This window comes from Bubalus kerabau, chromosome 10 (genome assembly GCF_029407905.1).
Source record: "Bubalus kerabau isolate K-KA32 ecotype Philippines breed swamp buffalo chromosome 10, PCC_UOA_SB_1v2, whole genome shotgun sequence".
NCBI lineage: Eukaryota > Metazoa > Chordata > Mammalia > Artiodactyla > Bovidae > Bubalus > Bubalus kerabau.
The window spans coordinates 64,619,707-64,646,632 of NC_073633.1; the positions used below are offsets into that span (position 1 = coordinate 64,619,707).

At 33.6% G+C, this 26,926-nt stretch overlaps 1 protein-coding gene across 4 annotated transcripts in view; it reads left to right on the forward strand.

Moving 5' to 3' along the window:
• The window catches only part of TRPM7 (transient receptor potential cation channel subfamily M member 7), a 109,924-nt gene that overhangs the window by 47,536 nt on the left and 35,462 nt on the right, over positions 1–26,926 (forward strand). For 3 of the 4 annotated variants that reach the window (XM_055537980.1, XM_055537981.1, XM_055537984.1), the window contains exons 12-22: positions 1,629–1,763; positions 4,162–4,215; positions 7,762–7,902; positions 8,235–8,369; positions 8,941–9,221; positions 10,649–10,877; positions 11,998–12,153; positions 12,231–12,374; positions 20,120–20,248; positions 21,851–22,129; positions 26,469–26,643. In XM_055537980.1, coding sequence (XP_055393955.1) covers positions 1,629–1,763; positions 4,162–4,215; positions 7,762–7,902; positions 8,235–8,369; positions 8,941–9,221; positions 10,649–10,877; positions 11,998–12,153; positions 12,231–12,374; positions 20,120–20,248; positions 21,851–22,129; positions 26,469–26,643 — 1,858 coding nt within the window. The remainder of the gene's footprint in view (positions 1–1,628; positions 1,764–4,161; positions 4,216–7,761; positions 7,903–8,234; positions 8,370–8,940; positions 9,222–10,648; positions 10,878–11,997; positions 12,154–12,230; positions 12,375–20,119; positions 20,249–21,850; positions 22,130–26,468; positions 26,644–26,926) is intronic. The other variant, XM_055537982.1, reaches the window with a different exon arrangement.

Sequence of the window (26,926 nt, forward strand, 5' to 3'; positions counted from 1 at the left end):
TAAAATAGGAATAACATGCTATGATAAGTTACAGACTGCTAATATTTAAGAAAATAAGTGTTACATTCTTATAAGTTGTGCCTTGTTTTTAAGTGCAATGTCAAAATATATTCCTTCTTACGAGGTAGAACTGAATAGTGAAAAAAATCACAGAAAATATCTTCCATCCATCCATCATGTGTTAGGCATGCATTAATACTTAGTCTGTATACTTAAAAAGATTTTGGAGACCATACCCTTTGCGAAATAATAGAAATCGATGATGGACTGATGAAGAAATAGTACTAGAAACTGCTGTAAAAAGGTTATATAGTTGTAAACTTTTCTTAAAATTTATTTTTAATTGGAGGATAATTGCTTTACAATGTTGTTGATTTCTGTTCTATAGTAGTGTGAATCAGCTACAAATATACATATACTCCCTCCCTCTAAAGCCTCCCTCCCACCTTCTCCCTCATATAATAAATTTCTGAAGATAGAATTGGAATAAGATTAAAAAACAACAGGTGAAAAAAGCTGATGATTTGCTATTGATTTTCATCAGAGTTTTTTTTATTATATGATACCAAAATATTTTAAAATATGCAAAAGCAATGGGATATTATTAAGATGTTAATATAACAATAGTATTAAATATACTAATATTGTTTTTAATGGATTTTAGATTCTTGGTGAAATTTCTCTATTTGCGTCTCTATTAATTTTAGGGTATTTGATTTAGAGTCTGTTAAAGTCTCTAAAAGAGTCTGTAAACAATTACAGGTGTTGAAAAGTTGTTAGTCACTCAGACATATCTGATTGTTTGCAACCCCATGGACCTTAGCCCACCAGGCTCCTCTGTCCATGGAATTCTCCAGGCAAGAATACTGGAGTGGGTAGCCATTCTCGTCTCCAGACTCAGGGATCAAACTTGGATATCCTGCATTGCAGGCAGATTCTCTACCATCTGAGCCATCAGGGGAGTGCCACAAATACTGATACATGTGTTCTATTAAACTACAGTGCTGCATGTTATGTTGCTGTTAGAGATGTGACTTTTCTCTAATGGTGAATGGTTTCTTTTAAAATTCTAAAGAAAACTAAATATAATCTTGTCTGACTTATTCAGTAGTTGTATTTTTAGAAAGTCTGTGACAATTCTTTGTGTTTATATGTAAAGCAAAATTATTGGATTTTCATTTGTTAGAGTCTAACAGGATAATAAAAAGTGGTATAAGTGAAATTATCTGGCATACTGCATGATTTCTGTTGTCTTTTGACCCTGTCCACTAAATGTAGTTGTGGCCCCTAACTATTAAAATGATTCCTCTAAAAAAACCTTTCCTAAACACTAAAAATCATTGCTCTAAGGTATTTTCCCCCAAATTTACTTGATGATGGATTTTTTCTTATACCTCCACCCCCTTGTAACCCTTGATCTGCAGAATGTTCTTTTGGGAATACTACTCTAGATAGGTCTGTTTATCTATTCGCTATATAGTTTAAGTCCTAGCCTTCTAGATTTTGCATCTTTTAAATTTTAAGTCTGTTCAGGAATAAATATGTGTAAATCCTAAGGACGTGCACTTAGAACTGTTTGTATAATCAGAATGTGTGAAACATATTTATTAATTTTGATGCTGTTTTAGGTTGGATCCTTGGAACAAGCTATGCTTGATGCTCTTGTAATGGATAGAGTTGCATTTGTAAAACTTCTTATTGAAAATGGAGTAAGCATGCATAAATTCCTTACCATTCCTAGACTGGAAGAACTTTACAACACTGTAAGTATATGTTAAATTTCTTTGTGGACTAAGTTTTATCGTCTTTGAAAAGTGTCATTTTACTTGAATATATTCATTCCTATTGGTAAAACCTTTAATATTTTGCTAGATTACCTGAAAAAATTATATCCAGTCTTTGTATAGATTGTTTATGACAGTCTGAGACCCTTTCCCTGTTTCTGGAGACCTCCTCTGTTACCATAGCTACATAGGAAAGAGATGTAGTGTTAACAACACTGTTTTCACCTCACCCCCCCTTTTAAAACTTGTAAGATCAGCTTCTTAGTCATAGAGCCATTGTATTTCTTCTATTTCTTGGTGGTCATTTGTTACACCAAATTTGTTTTCCTTTAACGAATGGAGAAATTACACATTGCTTTTTTCATGTCTCCTTTTTGTTGTTTCTATTTATGATTTTGACCTTGTGGTATCTACTGTTAGCTTACATACTGTTTTCCATTTTTTTCTTTTAAAGAGCTCCTGAAAACTAATTATTCCCTTTACAAAGCTTTTCTCATTATGTTTGAAATTTCATGTCACTAACATTCAGAGGTAAATAACTACTACTCTTACAAATTTTCGTTACCAATAGCACTATACCTTGAGGAGTACTATGACCTAATCCTAGCTGTCTAACTTTGACTTCTCTGCTAAGCTGTTTCCCTTTATTCATCATTTTCTACCTCTTTATCTCTACCTTTGCATTCTTAATGTCTTTGTACTATTCAATCATTTTTTGCCTTTACTACTTCAATAATCTAATCTCCTTGTCTATCTTCAAATCTTTAACCCATATATTCTTATAGTCACATATTTTATCATAGCTTTCCCAGTTTAAAATTTTTTGATGGCTCCTTGATATGTATACAATAATACTCAGGCCTTTAGACTAATTTTCAAAGCTCTCTGGCTTTTGAAATTTTGCCTCAGCTATTTCTGTCTCTCAGCCTTTCAATTCCTAACTCACATCTTCCTATAGAATGGCTGTTTCAGCTATATCATCTACCTACTATTTCCCTTAAATATAAGCTTTTTTAGAAAGCATTTGCTATTTACACAGTGCTGGTCTGCATTTTTCTTCCAAACTACTTACCCAGTTACTGGATTTTATTCTTTGTTTAAACTTATTTCACATGCCAAGGCATTGGTACAGTAAACCCCAATGTCATAGTTTGTTAAGTACAATTTTATTTACTACAGTGGACCGTAAATTTCCTTTGAGTAGGGATTATATCTTTTTCCCCCCATTTTTTTTCCTTTAATAGTGTCTAACACAGTCAAATTGAACTTTGTTGGCATTCTACTGTCTCTAGCGAACAGATATAATATTAAACGGATTATTCATTGTGCTGAAGTAAGGTTTATTCCTGAAATGTAAAGCAAGTATAAAACAGTAAAAATAAAAAATGATCCCATTAGCAAGGCAAGTAATGTTTTAATAGTATAACTCAAAATTATTAAGATAATAGTTAACTTTCAGCATCAATTATTGATAAAATTATTTAAAGTTTAAGGGATTATATGTACCATGATAAAGCAGTGGTTCTCAAACTTTTTGGTATCAGGTATCCTATTATATAAAAATGGAAAAGTAGATTGAATTGATTACTAATAATACCTCATAAAAAATTAACTATAACACAGAGAAAATTTTTGTTTGAAAAATTTGGTGGGAGGAAATTTTCATTTGATATTTCTTTTAAACATCAGATTTAAAATACTGACAGAAAGTCTCTTGATTTATGCTGCATGGAATTAATTGCAGTAAATTTTATATAGATGAGGGCATTTCTAAAAAGTTTAGAAGAATATATATTTTTGACTCTTTTATCTCAGTCTTGATGAGAGAGATAATAGTGGGTATTTTTTCAAAATATAGGATACCCTCAAAATGAGATTACGTAAAAACGAAACTTGTTTAGTCTACTGTAATATTTCATTTACATAGAATTAAGATAATAGGGAAAAGACAGCATATAGAAATGCTAAAGGTTTCTTACCCAAAATATTTACTATATTGCTGAAACTTGATTAATAACAGAAACAGAGATGGATATTTTAACAAGAGGAAAGAGAATGTGTGCTTCTACTATCAGTAAAATATAAATTAAATTTAACATATAATTGTGAAGCTTGCAGTGTTTGCATGACTGTTAGAAAACAAAAGCTTTTGTGTTTTTGCATAAATAAATGTAAGAACATAAGAAACTATACATCCTGTTTAAGGTAAATATGACATTGTGAAATGGGTATATCTTTTTCTTTGTTCCATTTTATGAACAGATTTTCTGTAACTCAGAAACAGTGTAATTTGTGTAAGAACAAAAGTCCTATAAGTAACAAAAAAGTTATTTTAGAAGAAAAATAATAGTTTGCTCTAATTTTTTTCTCATTAAAGAAACAAGGCCCAACTAATCCAATGCTATTTCATCTTGTTCGAGATGTCAAGCAGGTAAGAGATTATTTTTGTTTCTGAAAAGTGTTGTTTTAAAATCATTTATACTTCATGTGTTTCTAAAAACATTTCTATACATCTTAAAATCAGCAATAAGATCACTTTTTTTTAAGATCAAAATAAAATGAGATAAATTTGTGATAATATAGGTGTAGAGAACATAATATATTAGAAATCAAGAAAAATAAAGTGTATGAAATTAAGACCTGAGCTTCTGGTAATCCAGGATAGAGTATGATGAACTTCATGATGCTCATTTGTCCATAAAGGATGATCATTGATAGGATGGATCTTCTTTCTCTGTGTTCAGAAGAAATTTGTTCCCTGGACATTTAAAGGACATTGAATAAAAGACATTGAGAGAAACACTGATTGATGATCTTCAGTGGCACATTTGCCAATAAAAAGGCTGAAAATGCTCTCTTTCTCCCTATGTCTATCATCGTCCATCCCCCAATTCCACCCCACCCCCGCCTGTTGCCGCCATCTCTCCTCCTTTCCCCCCTCCCCCTTTTATATTCAGTATTGGTAGTAATTGCATATGTAAAGCTGTCATATGATCTAAAGCCATTCTGTGGTGACTAAATTTGATACACTGATGTTTCTCTTCTCTTCTACTGGATTCTCTGTGAGTTAATAGTTTTAAACATTTATTTTTAAAATTTATAACAATGTAAACTATTGATGTCCAACAGTTTTATTTTACTTGATGAAAAAGTACTTGTATTTAGTTAATTGAATTATTTTTAAAGCTTCTGCATGAAAATGCTTACTTTCCAAAATTCTTTACTTTTTACTTGCTAGTAAGTGTGAGTGTGCTGTTAAATGCTTGAAAACTGGATAGAAGTGTCATTTTCTGTGTTGTATAGCATATCTAATAAAACTGACATTTCATAGAAAGAACTTTTAACTTCACTTAAAATGTCTTACTTTAATTCATTTTTCCCCACATGCTTATCTTTTTAGTTTTATTGAAATGTGTTTCACATACCATAAAATTCATCCACTTAAAGTACATAGTTCAGTGACGTTTCTGTATTCAGGATAGTGGCTACCTTTACCACAGTTTTAGAGTATTTGCAGTAGTCCCCTAAAGTAACTTCATATCTATTAGCAGTCTCTCTTCATTCCTGTTCCTTTTTTACTCCTTACTTCTGACTTCACCCTCAGTTCAGTTCAGTTCAGTTGTGTCCGACTCTTTGCGACCCCATAAATTGCAGCATGCCACGCCTCCCTGTCCATTACCAACTCCCAGAGTTCACTCAAACTCATGTCCATCGAGTCAGTGACGCCATCCAGCCATCTCATCCTCTGTCGTCCGCCTCTCCTCCTGCCCCCAATCCCTCCCAGCATCAGAGTCTTTTCCAATGAGTCAGCTCTTTGCATGAGGTGGCCAAAGTATTGGAGTTTCAGCTTCAGCATCAGTCCTTCCAAAGAACACCCAGGGCTGATCTCCTTTAGAATGGACTGGTTGGACTCTCAAGAGTCTTTTCCAGTACCACAGTTCAGAAGCATCAATTCTTTGGCGCTCAGCTTTCGTCACAGTCCAACTTTCATATCCATACATGACCACTGGAAAAACCATAGCTTTGACTAGATGGACCTTTGTTGGCAGAGTAATGTCTCTGCTTTTGAATATGCTATCTAGGTTGGTCATAACATTCCTTCCAAGGAGTAAGCGTCTTTTAATTTCATGGCTGCAGTCACCATCTACAGTGATTTTGGAGCCCCCAAAAATAAAGTCTGACACTGTTTCCACTGTTTCCCCATGTATTTCCCATGAAGTGATGGGACCAGATGCCATGATCTTAGTTTTCTGAATGTTGAGCTTTAAGCCAACTTTTTCACTCTCCTCTTTCACTTTTATCAAGAGGCTTTTTAGTTCCTCTTCACTTTCTGCCATAAGGGTTAATCTCCTTGCCCTCTCTATGGATTTTCCTATTCTGGACATTTCACACTAATTTTTGTTTGTTTAAGTCATTAAAGCTTCTTTTTTATTCTCCCCTTAGAAAGCCTGAGTAATTGGGGAGACTTTCAATACAGGAATTTCTTAAACACATTTGCATTGTGATTTACTTAGGTGGTTTAGCAGAGCTATAGTTAATTCTGGAAATCTCACATATGAGATTTGTTATATTAACTACTTTTACATTGATGACTGTAGTAATTAGCCTAATTTTTCTACTTCCATAAGTGAAAAATCCTAAAGTACAAGCAGTAACTGAGTATATTCTGATTCAAAAAAAGTTTTATAAGAGCCGTATGTATAGTTTGAAAAATTGATTATCTTTTTTTTAGGTAATTCACATTATTTTCCTTAATTTATTGAAAATATTTATTTTATTTGTTTGGCTGTGTTGGGTCTTAGTTGTAGCATGTGGCATCTTCATTGCATTGTGAGGGATATTTCACTGTGGCAGGTAGACTCTAATTGTGGCACGTGGACTTAGTTGCTCTGTGGCGTGAAGGATCTTAATAGCCTGACGAGGGATTGAACTGCATCCCCTGCACTGCAAGGCAGATTCTTAACCCTGAACCACCAGGGAAATCCCTGTTTTTCTTAATGTAAATATTTCCTGTTCAAGTGAATTCACAACATAAGGGTATTTGTCAGATTTTAAAAAAACAAACTAAAGTATCTATCATACATGACATCTTCAGTCATAAAACATATTTTGAGATTGCTTAAGATAAAATAAAAACAAAAATCTTGTATTTAAGGTGAAAATATGTTTTTATTAGTTTTTAAATCGGTGACCTAAAGAACATAGATGTCTAATTAGAAACTTCACAGGTGTAGCTAAAATATAAAAAGTATAAGCATTTTAAAAAGTACTAAGTTCATAAAATTACAATTAGGGGGATGAAAGAATGTTGACTATAGTAGGGCAGAATTGGTTAATATATATAAATTAACTGATGATTAAACTCTTTTATGATTATTTAATGAAATTTAACAGTACTTCTTTCTGAGACAGTCTTTCCAAACTCAAAAATGGCTTATGTTCCAATTCATAAATTGATGCCCTAAAAAGATGTCTTAGCTCTGAACAGTGTTGTAAGTGGTAGTTGAATTTTAGTCAAGGCTATACAAATTTGTGTAATCTATAATATAGCCAATATAATTTTGATTTAAAAATAGTAATAAGTATTAATGGTCCCAACTGAAAACATTTATAGCATTATTTTTGCAGGAAAATACAACTTATGTGCCATGGTGAGATGGAACACTTGGCTCTTAGAGCTTTCTTTGCCTCTGTGTGAAGTATTAGTACAGTGGAGAGATCAAATTATCTTCCTACTGTAAGTCATACTCTTGTCCTGAGCCACACTGTTGGGACCTCAAACTTCAGAATCCCTGTTCTTACAAAAGGAAACAGGAGCAAGTTACTCTTTTCTGTAAAGGTAGCTGCTGGCAACTCCAGCTTTCTGTAGCAAGTGAACATTTGTTATTTTGGAGAATAATAGACATGTTGCTAGGCATGGCTTGGAAACATTGAGAAATACAATTTTGCCTTTTTAAAATTAATGTTTTGTTTCCAGGGGAATCTTCCTCCAGGATATAAGATCACTCTAATTGATATAGGACTTGTTATTGAATATCTTATGGGAGGAACCTATAGATGCACCTACACTCGGAAACGTTTTCGATTAATATATAATAGTCTTAGTGGAAATAATCGGGTATGTAATATTTGGGGGAAGTGCTATAGATGTTCTTTAAAATGAGCTTTTAAAAAGTAACTTAGAATGGTAGAAGTATTGCCAGAATTGTCTTAAAAACAAGATTTTCAACTAAGAGTACTTAGAAATATTTTCTAATTGAAATTCTAAAGAAATCATGTTGGGTTTTGTTTTTTTTTTGGTGTGTGTATATGCACATTTATATATACATGTATATGTAAAAATAGATTTTTAATTTTTATAGCATAACAGTGTATTTAAAATAGATTTTTAATTTTTATAGCATAACAGTGTATTTAAATCTGTAAAAACTAATAAACTTTTGCTTTTAGAGGTCTGGCCGAAATACCTCCAGCAGCACTCCTCAGTTGCGAAAGAGTCAGGAATCTTTTGGCAATAGAGCAGATAAAAAGGAAAAAACGAGGCATAATCATTTCATTAAAACAGCACAGCCCTACCGACCAAAGGTATTTTTGTTTAAATATTACCTGTTCTGGCTTTTGGATTTTATTCTTTTTAAGTTACTTGGTATTATGAAACAAAAAAGTCACTTGTTTTAGTAAGAATTATCTTTTGTTTTTAGATATAGTATATCCTCAATTTTTCATTTTCCTATATACCAAAAAATAATATGAGGTAATAATTCTATTAAGTTTTTCATATTTAGCTATGATAATCAAAATTTTTAGATATTTTGGTCAGTGTTTAACTGCCTTCTTTTATTCCATATTTACTTGATTAACAGCATGCAAGAAAAAGGTGGTACCAAACTTTTCCTTCATTAGAACTGTGTTTTATCAGATGTTAGTGGAAATATTGAGGCCCCTTCTCTCATCTTGGAAAACTTTTACAAAGACATTTTTGTGGAATAACATTTCTATAAAATGAATTTGAATTGTAATAAAAATCAAATATATAAAATTTATTTTCATTTGTACATTTATATGAAAAATAAAATAAAGGACATTTTATTAAAATTCTTACATGAGTGTCATATGGCCTTATTTTAATGAGCCTTATAATTATTTCCTCTTGAAGATTGATACAGCTGTGGAAGAAGGAAAGAAGAAAAGAACCAAAGATGAAATTGTAGATATTGATGATCCAGAAACCAAGCGCTTTCCTTATCCACTTAATGAACTATTAATTTGGGCTTGCCTCATGAAGAGGCAGGTTATGGCCCGTTTTTTATGGCAGCATGGTGAAGAATCAATGGCTAAAGCATTAGTTGCCTGTAAGATCTATCGTTCAATGGCATATGAAGCAAAGCAGAGTGACCTTGTAGATGATACTTCAGAGGAATTGAAACAATATTCCAAGTAAGTTATATTTTATCATTTGAAACATTTTAAAAATACAAAATAGATGGGGTTTAAGTGGAGATTATAGTGCCATGCACTAATTGGGTATGTGTATATATAATTTTATTGGTAAAATTAGGAGAAATCCACTTTCTAAATGTTTAAGTCTTTTTTTAAAAAATTCAACAGTATACTAACGCATATATATGGAATTTAGAAAGATGGTAACAATAACCCTGTATACGAGACAGCAAAAGAGACACTGATGTATAGAACAGTTTTTTGGATTCTGTGGGAGAGGGAGAAGGTGGGATGATATGGGAGAATGGCATTGAAACATGTATAATATCATATATGAAACGAGTCGCCAGTCCAGGTTTGATGCACGATGCTGGATGCTTGGGGCTGGTGCACTGGGATGACCCAGACAGATGGTATGGGGAGGGAGGAAGGAGGGGTGTTCAGGATGGGGAACACATGTATACCTGTGGCAGATTCATTTTAATGTATGGCAAAACTAATACAATATTGTAAAGTTAAAAAATAAAATAAAATTTTAAAAAATAAATAAAAATTAAAAAAATAAATTCAGAGACCTAGGCATGTAATAAAGAGGTTATTATATCATTTACAATTCAAGAGTTAAATATTTCAGCAAGAAGAAATGCCAGACGTCAATTTATTAATTAGTTGCACATAATAGCAATTAGGTTAGGTAAACTTCCATTTGAAGTGGGAGGGTAAGGAAGGAAGGGAAGCTTAAGCTATTTTCTAAGGAAATAAATCTAGTTCAACTGGAAAGGCATTGCATATGGTGGAGCTACATGTGTAGAAGACTGAAACAATTCCGGGAAGTTTTACAGTTTACCTAGGGGAGTAATGGAATATTAAGTTAGAACGGTAGTTTGTATTGATAGAAAGCTTTATAATAGAGAATAGGACCTCCCTCCCCGCAAATGGCCTCTCTTTGGAAGAGAATAGGAGTTATTAGGAAAATAGCTAAAACAGAGATCCTATGATCAACTCACCAGGGATTGAAGATTAGGATATTTTTCATACTAGGTTAGTCCATATTGACATTCTTTTTCTCTATTAGGTACCAACCTTTTCTACTCTTTGAAATATATAGAGACTTTTTGAACAGAGCATCTGAACATTGTCAGTTTTAGTTTCCTGTGAGTCTGTAGGTTTATTTCTATGACCAGGGGAAAGTGCTCTGGAGTCACATTTTCAGTCTTGTTCCTAATGTGACATATTTTAATACTTTGTAATTTCCATAGAGTAGTGCATATCTGAAAACATAGGGCTATTCTGATGCCTCACAATTCCCCAAGTGTGTATGAAGATATTAAAAAATTGGAACATGTTATGAATGACCCTAAAGATAATGGTTTAAAACTGCAGTATGGTAATTTGAATATGTTTTGGCTTTTATCTTTTGATAGTGATTTTGGTCAACTGGCAGTTGAATTACTGGAACAATCCTTCAGACAAGATGAAACCATGGCTATGAAATTGCTCACTTATGAACTGAAAAATTGGAGTAATTCTACCTGTCTTAAGTTAGCAGTTTCTTCAAGACTTAGACCTTTTGTAGCTCACACATGTACGCAGATGTTGTTATCTGATATGTGGATGGGAAGGCTGAATATGAGGAAAAATTCCTGGTACAAGGTATACTTTGGAAATAATTTAATATTAAGTATATGATTAGATAAAAAGAACAGAGGAATTAGCCCACCAGTACAGTAGAATGTAAGGGCAGTAAGAGTTGTTGTGTTGGCATTTTATTTTAAGTGGCATTAAATGGCCTCCTTTTTCCCCCTTCACTCTGAATTCTTTTCAGATGTGGTGTATAATGATTATTTTCCCAGTTTGAGCCAGATGCATGATTGCAACAAATGGGAATGGGAGTGTTGGCATTTATATAGCCCTGTGCAGCCATGAAAAAAAGTTGGTGTTTTATGAAAAGATTATTCCTAGATTCTAAAATTCTAGATCCTGGCCCATATCTACTAACTTAATAATCTGTTACTTTTAATTTTTACTTCACACATATTAGATCTGCTTGGTTTTTATGGTTAAAATTTTGTGTAAAATATTAACTGGTACTCTCAGTTTCATTATAGTGAGAGATTTTGCTTTAAACTTTCCTTTTTGTTGTGTCTTAAATAAGGCACAGAAATATGGAAGGCAGAGATCATGCAAGAAGTTTAATCACAGACCATTATAAGTGGATAATAAATACTAATCATACATTAAAAATAATGGTGAAAGATTAACCTTGATATACAGTTACCATAGAAACCCTGATACACAATTATAATTTCTTTGTGCTTTTAAGATTTTGCAAATAATACGTACAAATTTAGAAATAAGCCTTTTTGTTTATAGGATACAACTTGAGTAATCACATTACTACATGGAACACTTGCAGAGAGATTTAGGGTAACATTAAGCACATAGCAATTTCATAAGGCTTGAATTTTATTTATAACAAAAATGTATTCTCTGAACAAATTGTAATCTGATTCTTTAATGGGACAAGTCTATATTAATTATTAATTTTTTTCTATACCCTTCTAATACTAAAATGTTCTGTTATTGCTTAAAGCAGTTCAACTTGGGCCTCTTTATATATAAGTGAAAAGTGAAGGTTTTTTTTTTCCCCTATACTACCAGGGGCAAAATGGCTAACTAATAACCAGGATTTTTATACCTTTTTATTGCTTTTATTATATCTTGAAAGTCATTAGTTTTAAAATGTGAACTTATCTGTTTCTAAAATTTTTAGGTCATACTAAGCATTTTAGTTCCACCTGCCATATTAATGTTAGAATATAAAACTAAGGCTGAAATGTCTCATATTCCACAATCTCAAGATGCTCATCAAATGACAATGGAAGATAGTGAAAACAACTTTCAAAACATAGCAGAAGAGATTCCCATGGTAAGGAGGGAAAAAAAATTTAAAGTAAATGTAAATTTATTGTGAGAAAATGTACCATAATGTTATTTTTATTTTAGGAAGTATTTAAAGAAGTAAGACTATTGGACAAGAATGAAGGGAAGAATGAAATGGAGATACAAATAAAATCAAAAAAGCTTCCAATCACACGAAAGTTTTATGCCTTTTATCATGCGCCAATTGTAAAATTCTGGTTTAACACGGTATGGTTTCTTTTTATTGAAGTATAATTGATATACAGTAATATATAAATTATAAATGTATAATATAGCAATTCACAATATGATCCATTTATAGTTATAAAATACTGGCTGTATGTCCCATGTTGTACAGTATATGCTTGTAGCATATTTCATTTTTTGTAGCTTATCTCATACCTAATAGTTTGTATCTCTTGGTCTCCTACCTTTATGTTGCCCCTCCTCCCTTTTCTCTCTGCCCACTGGTAACCACTAGTTTGTTCTCTACAGCTGTGAGTCTGCTGCTTTATTGTTACATTCACTGGTTTGTTGTATTTTTTGGATCCCACATATAAGTAATATCATGCAATTTTTGTTTTTCTGTGTCTGACTTATTTCATTTAAAATAATACTAAGTCCATCCATGTTGCTGCAGATGGCAAAATTTTCATTCTTTTTTACGGCTGAATAGTATTCCATTGTAAATATTTACTACATCTTTGACCATTCATCTGTTGATGGACACTTAGGTTGATACTATATCTTTGCAGTTGTAAATATGCTGCTGTGAACATGGGGTGTATGGGGTGTATGTATCTTTTTGAATTAGTAACGTGGTATGGTTCAAATAGTATGAGCAAAATTGATTTTTTTTAACCACATTAAAAATCATTGTTTTATTAATACATATTAAATTCACACATGGTCTCAGCAAACCTTTATTCACCTATGATCCTCTTATCAAAATATAGATTATAGAAATTCAGAAGAATTCTTCTAATAGACTGATGTGAGAATTGTGATTTTTATGGTTTATAGAAAAAAGGCTAGTTATTTGATAAACGTGGGTATACAGTAATTTTATAACTTCTTATGGAAGGGTTACCTATATTTTTCTTAGTTTTTGATGAAGATGTATTGTTTCAAACATGCCAACTAATATTCTTGACTTCTGTTGATTTAGTGAATGTTTATCAGGATTTTAATGAACTACCATCTTTTTATCCTTAAAAGCAAATGGACACAGCTACTTAAATTTAGAGTGATTCTCTTTCTTTAGTACAAAGAGTAAGTCCCTGAGCACTTAACTAATAGTCATCATAAGAATGATTTAAATAAACAACACATGTCATCTCCATTTAGATTTTCATTATACATTTTACCTTATAGTCTTTAAACATACATGGAGTAGTGAAAATAAATGATTGCCCCCTAATATAGAACTTCTTTTATCTCTGAGGCATCAATAGTCAAACACATGAATTTACATTCACACTAGAAAGAAAGGCATATCATGTAATTTGGGAGTTATATTACTTTCAAATAACCTCAAATAATACTAGTATAACAAAGATACTGATAATAGTTATACCTGGCTCAACATCAATACCAACAATAAATTGGATCAATATCTGTGATCAGTACAACAAATAAGTTTTACAGGTGCTTCAACTTTAGATTATTTTCTAAATAATAGAAAATATTTCCAGAGTAGTGCTGAAAAGTTATTGATTTTAATGCTTTCTACTGTGTTTGCTGATATTTATTTAGATTTGATTTTTGATTGAGTGCTTTTACATTTTTTTCATCTTTCAAGTTTCTTTCCACTATGAACTCTTTGGCTGTTTTCTGAAGTATATACTTGGGACTAATGTCTTTCACCACTTACTATGTTTGTAGGGTTTCTACGATTTTGAGTGAGGTAACAGCTTTGATTAAAGTCTTTGTCACATTCTCTGCATTTGTACAGTTTTTTCCTACTATGTTTTTTTTCCTACTTTTCTATGAATTTTGTTATTCTTTGTGAGCCAGTTAAAGGCTTTGTGACATTCTATACATTGGTGAGGTTTCTTCCAGTATGAATTCTTTGATGCTGAGTAAGATATGGATTTAAGTCTGAATTTGGTAATAAGGAGTTCATGATCTGAGCCACAGTCAGCTCCTGGTCTTGTTTTTGTTGACTGTATAGAGCTTCTCCATCTTTGGCTGCAAAGAATATAATCAATCTAATTTTGATGTTGACCATCTGGTGATGTCCATGTGTAGAGTCTTCTCTTGTGTTATTGGAAGAGGGTGTTTGCTATGACCAGTGCATTTTCTTGGCAAAACTCTATTAGTCTTTGCCCTGCTTCATTCCATATTCCAAGGCCACAATTGCCTGTTACTCCAGGTGTTTCTTGACTTCCTACTTTTGCATTCCAGTCTCCTATAAAGAAAAGGACATCTTTTTTGGGTGTTAGTTCTAAAAGGTCTTGTAGGTCTTCATAGAACCGTTCAACTTCAGCTTCTTCAGCATTACTGGTTGGGGCATAGACTTGGATTACTGTGATAATGAATGGTTTGCCTTGGAAACGAACAGAGATCATTCTGTCGTTTTTTAGATTGCATCCAAGTACTGCATTTCGGACTCTTTTGTTGACCATGATGGCTACTCCATTTCTTCTGAGGGATTCCTGCCCACAGTAGTAGATATAATGGTCATCTGAGTTAAATTCACCCATTCCAGTCCATTTTAGTTTGCTGATTCCTCGAATGTCAACATTCATTCTTGTCATCTCTTGCTTGACCACTTCCAATTTGCCTTGATTCATGGACCTGACATTCCGGGTTCCTATGCATTATTGCTCTTTACAGCATCGAGTAGGGAAAGCCACTAGACCATTCAGGTATGACCTAAGTCAAATCCCTTATGATTATTTAGATTTGATTTTTTATGATTATACGGTGGAAGTGAGAAATAGATTTAAGGGCCTAGATCTGATAGATAGAGTGCCTGATGAACTATGGAGTGAGGTTCGTGACATTGTACAGGAGACAGGGATCAAGACCATCCCCATGGAAAAGAAATGCAAAAAAGCAAAATGGCTGTCTGGGGAGGCCTTAAAATAGCTGTGAAAGGAAGAGAAGCAAAAAGCAAAGGACAAAAGGAAAGATACAAGCATCTAAATGCAGAGTTCCAAAGAAAAGCAAGAAGAAATAAGAAAGCCTTCCTCAACAATCAATGCAAAGAAATAGAGGAAAACAACAGAATGGGAAAGACTAGAGATCTCTTCAAGAAAATTAGAGATACCAAGGGAACATTTCATGCAAAGATGGGCTTGATAAAGGACAGAAATGGTATGGACCTAACAGAAGCAGAAGATATTAAGAAGAGATGGCAAGAATACACAGAAGAACTGTACAAAAAAGATCTTCATGATCCAGGTAATCACAATGGTGTGATCACTGACCTAGAGCCAGACATCCTAGAATGTGAAGTCAAGTGGGCCTTAGAAAGCATCACTACAAACAAAGCTAGTGGAGGTGATAGAATTCCAGTTGAGCTATTCCAAATCCTGAAAGATGATGCTGTGAAAGTGCCGCACTCAGTATGCCAGCAAATTTGGAAAACTCAGCAGTGGCCACAGGACTGGAAAAGGTCAGTTTTCATTCCAATCCCAAAGAAAGGCAGTGCCAAAGGATGCTCAAACTACCGCACAATTGGACTCATCTCACATGCTAGTAAAGTAATGCTCAAAATTTCTCCAAACCAGGCTTCAGCAGTACGTGAACTGTGAACTTCCTGATGTTCAAGCTGGTTTTAGAAATGGCAGAGGAACCAGAGATCAAATTGCCAGCATCTGCTGGATCATGAAAAAAGCAAGAGAGTTCCAGAAAAACGTCTATTTCTGCTTTATTGACTATGCCAAAGCCTTTGACTGTGTGGATCACAATAAACTGTGGAAAATTCTGAAAGAGATGGGAAGACCAGACCACCTGATCTGCCTCTTAAGAAACCTATATGCAGGTCAGGAAGCAACAGTTAGAACTGGACATGGAACAACAGACTGGTTCCAAATAGGAAAAGGAGTACGTCGAGGCTGTATATTGTCACCCTGCATTTTTAACTTACATGCAGAGTAGTACATCATGAGAAACACTGGACTGGCAGAAAGACAAGCTGGAATCAAGATTGCCGGGAGAAATATCAATGACCTCAGATATGCAGATGAGACACCACCCTTATGGCAGAAAGTGAAGAGGAATTCAAAAGCCTCTTGATGAAAGTGAAAGAGGAGAGTGAAAAAGTTGGCTTAAAGCTCAACATTCAGAAAACTAAGATCATGACATCCGGTCCCATCACTTCATGGGAAATAGATGGGGAAACAGTAGAAACAGTGTCAGACTTTATTTTTGGGGGCTCCAAAATCACTGCAGATGGTGACCACAGCCATGAAATTAAAAGACGCTTACTCCTTGGAAGCAAAGTTAGATAGCATATTCCCAACCTAGATAGCATATTCAAAAGCAGAGACATTACTTTGCCAACAAAGGTCCGTCTAGTCAAGGCTATGGTTTTTCCCGTGGTCATGTATGGATGTGAGAGTTGGACTGTGAAGAATGCTGAGCGCTGAAGAATTGATGCTTTTGAACTGTGGTGTTGGAGAAGACTCTTGAGAGTCCCTTGGACTGCAAAGAGATCCAACCAGTCCATTCTGAAGGAGATCAGCCCTGGGATTTCTTTGGAAGGAATGATGCTAAAGCTGAAACTCCAGTACTTTGGCCACGTCATGTGAAGTGTTGACTCATTGGAAAAGACTCTGATGCTGGGAGGGATTGGGGGCAGGAGGAGAAGGGGACGCCAGAGGATGAGATGGCTGGATGGCATAACTGACTCGATGGACGTGAGTCTGAGTGAACTCCGGGAGTTGGTGATGGACAGGGAGGCCTGGCGTGCTGCGATTCATGGGGTCGCAAAGAGTCGGACACGACTGAGCGACTGAACTGAACTGAAGATATGGATGCTGATCAAAGACTCTGCAACATTCTGTACTTTCATAAAGCTTCTCTGCAATATGAATTATTTGATGATGCTTAAGATTTGAGCACTGTGTAGAGGCTTTGCGAAATTCTTTACATGTGTATGGTTTCTCCCCAGTGTGAATTATCTGATGTCTGGTAAGTTTTGAGCACCATATAAGGGCTTTACCACATTCTTTACATTTATAAAGTTTTCCTCTAGTGTGAATTTTCCTATGTCTACTTAGATTTTTTTTAAAGACTTTCCCAGATTTATTACACTTGTAATGTTCCTCTGTAGTATGAACGATTGATTAAAATCTTTATCACATTCACTACATTTGTAAGTCTTCTCTCCATATGAATCCTCTTATATGTAGTAATATTGAGCTTTGATAAAAGACATTTTTATATTTATTACTTTTAGAATGGTTTTCTGAAAACTCAGTGCCCTGATTCATAAGATTTGAGTCTTGGTCAAAGTTACTGTCTGATTTATTGCAAGGATTGCTTGTCATTCCATTATAAATGCTGTTGTAGTTATTGAATAACAGAGCTCTTGCTTAAGCTCTTACACAATTTATTGCAGTTTAAATTTACAAGGTGACAGCTTTCATGTTTTCCCAGCAGCATTTTTTTGAAACAAATCTTCCACGCCTACTTTTTTGGTCATCAGAACCTGGGTGTCATCATAAGACAAAGCTTGGTATGTGGGCTGTTGTCTCTATTCTCTTCACATCCTAGAGATCCTTATTTTGTGCACAAAAAGTGACCACATGTCTGGCTGACAGTAAGACCCAAGGAGACCAGGTCCCAGTAGTTCTCTAACATCACATTCCTGTGTAATTCCCAGTGATCAAACTCAAGGCATTGCCACTCCTCTTGAGAGAAATCAGTGGCCACATCCTAAACATCCGCAGTCCCTGAGAGGCTGCCATTTCCTCCTCTTCTTCCTGCTGCTGTGTGCTGTGTTCTCGTCGGTATCATGGTGAAGAATCACACCAGCATCTTAGAGCACACCTTCCCAGGGGTGTGCACTTCTCCCTCTCTGGCTCCTGTCACACCCACAAGCCAGGCTGTCAAAGCTGACTTTGAAATGCTGAAAGGGCCAGCCTCTCCGAGTGTCCTTTGTCTCAGGAGAGATTCAGGAGTTTGGGTTTTAGGGGGGTATGAACCAAGCATGGCCCTGCAATAAACCTTTCTCTGCTCCAGATTCTCCTGTTTAGGTACTGTTTGGCTGGGAATGTGGCTGCAGTGGATACCACTCTACTCAGTTGGGGGCACCTTCTCCAGGACTCCTACCTGCCTTGGGGTGAGGCAGTGCATTCTACTCCCAGCTGTTCCCTCCAAGGAGGGCCCCCCACCACCGAGTGACTGAGAGTGGAGCAGCCCTGCCCCTACCACCCAGAATGGAGCCCAGGTCTCCTTGGAGCCAACAAAATGTTTTAAAGGATAGGCTTTAAGGGTACTTTTGATTTAGAGTCCATACTAATCTTGATACAACTTAGATCACTGGAAAGCCATTTTCCAGTTGAGAACTTATGATACACAAATATAATTTCCTTGTGCTTTGGGACTTTGTAGATAATATTATAATTTTAGAAGTAAACCTTTTTACAGTGTTAGTTGATGGTGATACAAGTAATCTAGATCATTCATACAGTTTTATTTTTCAGTGGTATAATAGCTTATTTCTTTAACTGTAGTACACGTTTGGTTATCTGTCACATAATTGGTTTTTTCCTTGCCAGTGGAAAGACAGATTTTACTACCAGCTTAAAGAGCATACATGTCAATAGATTAATGGATTCTATCTGAGAAACATGAGATTGGTTACTTTTATCCAGGGGCTGAGTGACTAAGTTTTTACTCCTCTTACCAAGAAAAATTTTCAGTTGTTTTTAATTTTGTTGTCATGTTTGTTGTGTTTCATTTTCATCGTTGTCAGGCTTTTCTTGAGTTGCCAAAGTAGGCAAATGGTTTTATGCTGAGATGAACATTTGAGAATTTGTTTCTTTGATCATTGCTTTCTCACCCACACACAGGCCCATTAATCTAAGAATAATTCTGTACATTTCCTTCTCAGTATGAAAATTTTCTTGCTTGATCTTGTTCTGGTATTAAAATTACAAATCTGGATTATCTAATATAATCCCCTAATTCTTTCTCCACTAATGGAAATAACATAGGTTTCATATGTTTGCATTTGTATGAATGACTAAAAGTGGGCAATTCATGGGACTATAGGAATTTCTTTTTTTCTTTCTTATTGCATTTTACTTCCCTTCCCTGCCATAGCTTAAATCAAAGATATGACTTATTTTAAGACTTGTAGAGGCAAGGAAAGTGATGAGCTACGGTTGTTCAGGGGTCAAAGAATTTGGGTTTTTCTCTGAAATGAATTGATTCTTCAGAAGTTATTTTACATTGTTCCTTATTATCTCCTTATAATTTTTCTTGTTAAGAGTCTGAAAGGTGGGATGTTCTTTTACCTAGGAAGAATGTTTTTCATTTTTGTTTCCATTTCTTGGGATTCAGCCTCAGTGACCAGGAGCTAAGAAAATACCAGTTGTCTTTCTTAGGAGTACTACTTGGTTGGAAGAAGGAGGAGCTAGGTAGTATGCATTTCTGAATGATGGTGATGAAATTCTATAGTAAGTTTAAAATGTTATGGTACTTTAGGTATAAGTGAAATTATGTGGACTATACTGAGAACATAAAGCTGGTATTATAAAATTCTTCCTGTGGGAAGTACTAAAAAGTTAACTAAAATCTAGAATAATACATTTATACCTTGGGGGCCATTTATAAATGACTGGTTGATAAATGGAAAAGGAGTTACCTCTGAAACTTTTCTGATGATTAAAGCTGGGAGATACTTCACAGGGACTAGTTTAGTTTCTTTTTGTGTGTATAGAAATTTTCATAGTAAATTACATTTTATAATCAATTTTATTCATATCTTGTTTTTTTGTTTTGTTTTTTACTAGTTGGCATACTTAGGATTTCTGATGCTTTATACATTTGTGGTTCTTGTACAAATGGAACGATTACCTTCAGTTCAAGAATGGATTGTTATTGCTTATATTTTTACCTATGCTATTGAGAAAGTCCGTGAGGTATGTCTTTAGTTTTTCCTACCAGTAACTTAGTTTGTAATTAGAGGGTGTTTTGTTTGTTTCGGTTATGTGTATGGGTATGTGTAGGTGTTATTCATAATTTCAGTAGGTGATGATATTATTAAAGTGTAGAATGTTTGGTTTTGCTATTCTAAAAGTGATGACCAAAGAATAGAGATTAGTGTGTTGTTAACTTTGTCCTAATTACAAAGATAGTGATTGTCTCAAAAAGTAGATTAGATTTTTATTTCCTCAACATTCATATTTATGATCTTTGCCACTCTCAAAGAATTTTAAATATACTAGCTAATCAGTTAGGTAAATTATAAGTAGTTTCTTATTGTACACTCCTCTAAAGTATCTTGTGGACTTCCCAGGTGGCTTAGTGGTAAAGAATTCTCCTGCCAGTGTGGAGTTGGGAAGATTCCCTGGAGTAGGAAATGGTAGCCTACTCGAGTATTCTTGCCTGGAAAATTCCATGGACAGAGGAGACTGGTGGGCTACACAGCCCATGGAGTCACAAAGAGTCAGTCTGAGTGACTGAGCAAAGTGTACTCTATTGCCCATTGAATTGTCATTTAGATTTAGATCCCTGTGTCTATCAGAGTTTTCAATGTAAAATTGTAAATTTTCTAATACCCTGACTTCAGGGGAAAAAAAGTTTTAAAAATCTTTTTACAATTTTCTGTTTAAAATGATACCTACATATATGTTGTTCTATAACATACTTATTTAAATACATCAGAATTATTTCATGTCTCTGGGCTTTACATTTAGAGAATACATGAAATTGCAAAAATAGAAGGCATTGTACTTCTCTCCCACTTAAGTATTGTAGGACTTTATCTTACTAAATAACTTACTATGCATTTTAAATTCCTTTGAGTGCCATGGCCACTATATTTATGAAATCTATTGTTTCACTAATATGTTTAAAGAAATTAAGTTGTTAAATGGTAAAAGCAAGTTGCAAACAATTCTTTTAAATGTATATTCATAAAACAGCTCTGCAAGAATTCATTAGATAATAATAAAAGTGGTTGCCTCTAGTGGGAAGGGGAATCAGTTGACTAGTGGAGAAGAATGGGAGACTTTTCAATATTTATGATTCACTATGATTTTGAAGCTGTAAATGTATTACCATTTCCCACATAAAATTTTTTTTAAATTTTATATTAAAGAAAAGAGCTAAGTATAGCAATTTAAACCATTGAGTTGTTTACTTTCTGCAAATAAGGCACTTTTAGAAGATCCTACTTGAATGTCCTGGTGTTGTTTCAGTGAAAAATAAAACAACTTTTCAGAAGTATCTCACATTCCAAGCCTAGGGATCTTTGTTTTAATCCAGAATTTACAGTGTCTTAATTGGATGATCTTGGTTGAACAGGTTATTTATTTGTGGGTCTTTTTCCCCCCCACACACAGAAAATGAGGATAAGAACTGTGTCTCTGATACCTTACTGAATTGTTTTGGTGATCAAATACTAAGACAGTCAAAAATACTTTGAAATATTAAAAGATAAATAAAATTTTATTGTACTGTTATAACTGAATTCTGTTTTAATAGGAAGAAATTGATTATTATTATTTTTTAACCTTTAGATTTTTATGTCTGAAGCTGGAAAAATAAGCCAGAAGATTAAAGTGTGGTTTAGTGATTACTTCAATATCAGTGATACAATTGCCATAATTTCTTTCTTCATTGGATTTGGACTAAGATTTGGAGCAAAATGGAACTTTGAGAATGCATATGATAATCATGTTTTTGTGGCTGGAAGATTAATTTACTGTCTTAACATAATATTTTGGTATGTGCGTTTGCTAGATTTTCTAGCTGTAAATCAACAGGCAGGACCTTATGTAATGATGATTGGAAAAATGGTAAGTTGAGAGGTGTCGGATAACACTTGTGGGTTTATTGGTATTTTTTCTTAGAATCATAAAAATGTTACTGATACAATTTTACTTGAATCAGAGAATAGATAGTTCATGTTTATTTGCCTCATATTCAAAATAAACCATTTCTTAGGATGTTAACTTTTGAAGAAACTGTTTAACAGGATAAGGTTACGAAATCTTATTTGTTTTATCTTGAAATACTTTAATTTTTAAATGCTACTTTTAAATGTTAGGACTGTTTGAAAAAAATAGACATTTGCCAGGTCTAATCTCTGAATTTCTTTTCATCTTTACTGCCACCACACTAATCCAATCTGTCATCATCTGGTAGCAGCAATAGTCTAGTAATCTGTTTACTCATAAGCAGTCTGGCCAGTCTTCAATCTATATAATAGCTAGAGTAATATTTCAAAATGCCAATCTGAACATGTTACTTCTCATTCTTAAAAAAATGTTTTTTTGATGGTTTTCCATTACTCCTAGAATCAGTGTACTTAATGAAACGCATAAGCCCTGCCCAGTTTGACTATTGGTTTCCTTCCTTTCCTTCCTATCTCTCTCCCTTCCTTTCCTCCCTTTAAATTTTGAAATAATTACAGATTTACATGCAGTTGTAAGAAATAAGAGCAATTCTCTGTACTCTTTACTTAGTTTCCACCAGTAGTAACATCTCCTTGCTTTCTTTCTGAACCTTACTTACCCTTACCATTTTTGACCTCTTTCCTGTGCTCTAGTCACACATGCCTTTGTCATTTTTCTTTAACAGAGCCCCTACCAGAGAACCAAGAATAGCTCTTTTTTTTTTTCCTGTGTAAAATGGTCATACTCATCTACACTCATATCCTTAGGTTTTTTGAGTAATTAGTTTTATTCTTCAGATCTTGACTCTTAACATGATTTTTTTTCAGGAAGAATTTTTTGTCTTTTTCAACTGGATGAAGTTTATTATCTGTATAATTTTATGGCACCCATGTTCTTCCTTTCAGAATATTTATCTGTGTCTAACTTTATTTTAAACTACATTTTTATTGGGTTATTTACATTCTCCTCTAGACTCTAAATTCATTGGAGTAGGAACTTTGGTGTTGGTCACCTTTTTATCTATAGTGCTTATCACAGTCCCTGTCACATAGACTCTCCTTATTAAATATTTGTTGTTTGGATGGATAAAGCCATTTCAAATAGTAAAAAAAACAATGTAAAAATAGTGAACATTAATTGTACTTTAAAAGGTTGGTTCTTAAGATTTTTTTCTCTGATTTTTATATCCTTAACAGATTATGCATTTAAAAAACAGTAAAAATTCAACAAGTAGTTTTTAATGTTCATTATATTCTCACTGCTATGCAAGACAGTGCAAAGGTATTAGGGATATTGTCCCTGAACTTTGTGAAATCACATTTTTCTTTTTTGACTTTATGAGTCCTGTCATTATTTTTAACAGTTACATAATCTAGCTTGAGGAGCCTGTCCTACATAAGGGATTTTAGGAAATATGAGATATTAGTAAACTATCAATGTGGTTGATTGATTAAGTTAATGAGTAGGGGATATAGGGCTTCATGGAAAGAGAAAAGTCTGTAGAGGTTTTTCTTATAAAGCAATGAAATGTGAACTAATCTTCGAAAGCTTGAGATAGATGGGAATAAGAAGGAGCAGCCTGTCTGGAACTTCTTTTATGATAAGGTACAGTTTGTTAGCACATTGGATAGAAGAGAGGGCATAGCTTCGAGTATATAGAACGTTGAAAAGTAGGACTTTAGAGAAGAAAAATACAGGGAAACCATTGAAGATTTTTCCTCCTAAATTTTGATTTTTCTTTACCGTAAAAGAAGTATGGTGACACTTTTCTGTCTTTCCTTGTCATTTTGGAGTTACTTTTCAGTGTGTGGATGTTGAAAGCAGGTAAGTCAGGTTGTTTGTTATGATGATTTTTAACCAGAGGGTCAGTCTGAAAAAGTCTTACAAGGATTATGTGCAACTCCAACTCACCACACTAATCTTGTCCCTTTAAGCAAATACCATCATGGTTTATATCGTTAGATAACTCTTTCTTCCTCTCTTTACTGATCCAGACTATTTTTAAAATTATAACCAGAACGTCTAATCTTTTCCTGATATAATATGCCCACTATTTTGCTCTTTCTCATAGGCTTAACCACCTGGCAGATTCTGTTTTTTAAATATAGATGTCAGATTTAATGTGCAATTTTTATGCATTGAACTGAAAAAATCTAAAATGTATTGGGCCTACTCCTGCCATAAATAGCTTTCAGATTTTAGTGGTGTAAAAGACAAACTTTGTTATGCTTCTGTTGCTTTTGTGAAAGTAACTTCTTTCCTTGTTCTAAAATTACTATTCAAAATTTTAGCAAGAGCAGACAGACTACCCTCCAGAGATACTCAGTGTTAACAGTTTGAAGTAAACCTTTCCATTCTTCAAGAGATATATAGGGAAAAAAGACATGTATATGAATACATGTGTTTATTTGTGTTAAATTTCACAAATGGGCTTATATATTATGCTTTTTCTCACTTCTTTTAAAATATTTACCCCTTTATAAAAATCTGTTCCTAGAATTTTTGAAACCTTTTTCCTTAATCTTGGAAGATTGGTTTTCTAGATTAAATTTATCTTCTAAGTAACCCTTCTAAGTAATCCAATATAGGATTACCTGCATTGCTTTAAATTATGAAAACAAAATTTTTACAGTTTTTGAATATAGTTTTATTATTATATTTGCTTTTTCACAGTATACTTTTTCCCTCTAGGAGAGTGTATCCAGCTCTCCCCAGTTAAAAATTACTAGTTTACTATTTGTTACGTTAAAGGAGTACTTACTATTCATCATTTTGCATTATTTCATGAAGTAGTGGTATTTCCAGGAAAAGTAGGGGAACTAAGATTGTCAAATAGGCTTTACATGAACAGGTATGAAGTCCTGAGACCTCTGAATCATCAGCCAATACACCTTGTATAATTTTAGGATATTTCAGGTTTGGGTTTTGATCTGGGCATTTTCTTTAATTACAGATATATATTTGGATTTCAAATTATAGCAACTGCCATGAATAATGTTTTGATGAATTATTTGCCTTTTAAAATCTTTTATCCCAAGATTTTGTTTATTGAATGCATACATTCTCTTAGTAGTGCTCTTAAATGGTCAACTAAGATATTATTTAACTATTTTATAAGTAAAAAAACTGAATCATTGGAGAGTGTATTAGGATTCTTTGATTGCAAGTTACAGAGACTCTGACTTAATTTTAAAAGGAAATGTATTAGCAGATCTAACAATTTTAAAGCTAAAGGATCAAGACTAAATGATTATATTTAAGTAAATGTTTTATAATTTCTCCATCTATTCTAGATTTACTGTCCTCTTTACTTTTCATAGTCTCACCTTCCATTTCTACTTTCACTGTATACTTGTTCAAAACATATATGAAAATGTTATAATAACTTACTTTAGGTTGATTTATTACTGCAATTATTGTTAGTTCATAGTAGATTAAAATACAGATTTATTATACATGTAGTCTCTTGAATGGGATTTTCCCCTTATTTTCTGTGCATGAATACTACTACATATTGCTGGAGTGAGACTACATTCACTTTTTTATATGTAAGTGCTGAATACATGTATATATAATAAGTGGATAGAAATTAAAGTTTTCTTATTACATTTCACTTAATTATTTGAATTCCTGAGTAATGATGTCAAAATTCACATTGTGATTTAGCAGTAAAAATTGTTTTTTAATGATTTATTGTGTAATAGCTCAGTTAGGCTCTTTTTAATTTTGTTGAAATTAAATAGTTGCAAACCATCTGACTTGCAAAAGGGTTTGTTAACCAGATATGGGGATCAGTTCTTTTTTAGACACACATACTGATAATTTAGTTTGTTGTATTTACCTCTTAGAAGGTTTCACAGCCCAGGAGACAAAGCACCATGATAGAGTTCAGGATGGAAGAACATTCATGGAAATTGATTCCTTGCATCTGCCCATTATGTCTATACTTCTTTAAAAGGCTTCATGGACATGAGATAGGCAGACTCCGGTTTGAGCCTGTGTTATGGTTCAGTATATAGAAGATGCCTATGAGTTGCCTGATGTCACAGATCAGTTTTTATATAATTTCCTTTATGTTCAGGCTTATATAGTGATGAGATTTCCTGAATGTTACTGCTAGGAATAAAAAGAAACTCAAAGATTCAAACTATCTATTGGAATGTTAGAAACTTTTTTAAGATGAAGAATTATCTGTGTGTATAAATCCCCATGTATTTTAACAGTGTTCATTTTTTAACAGGTGGCCAATATGTTCTACATTGTAGTGATTATGGCTCTTGTATTACTTAGTTTTGGTGTTCCCAGAAAGGCAATACTTTATCCTCGCGAAGCACCATCTTGGACTCTTGCTAAAGATATAGTTTTTCATCCATACTGGATGATTTTTGGTGAAGTTTATGCCTATGAAATTGATGGTAAGGATTTAATGTGTACGAGTTTATCTTATGTTAAAGTCAGAATTGCATTTTAGTAATACTGTGTATTTTCACAAATTAAGGTGTTATAACCTTAGCCTTCCCACAATATATTAATCTCAGAAGAAACATAAACATTAATTGAAAAAAGTATTTCAGATTTTTTTTTTGTTGCAAATAATGAAATTTAGCCTAAACTGGCTTACACAGTAAGGACATATATTAACTCACATAACAGAAAGTGCTAGAGTGTCTTTGTGATGGGTTACCTGATAGCTAAGGA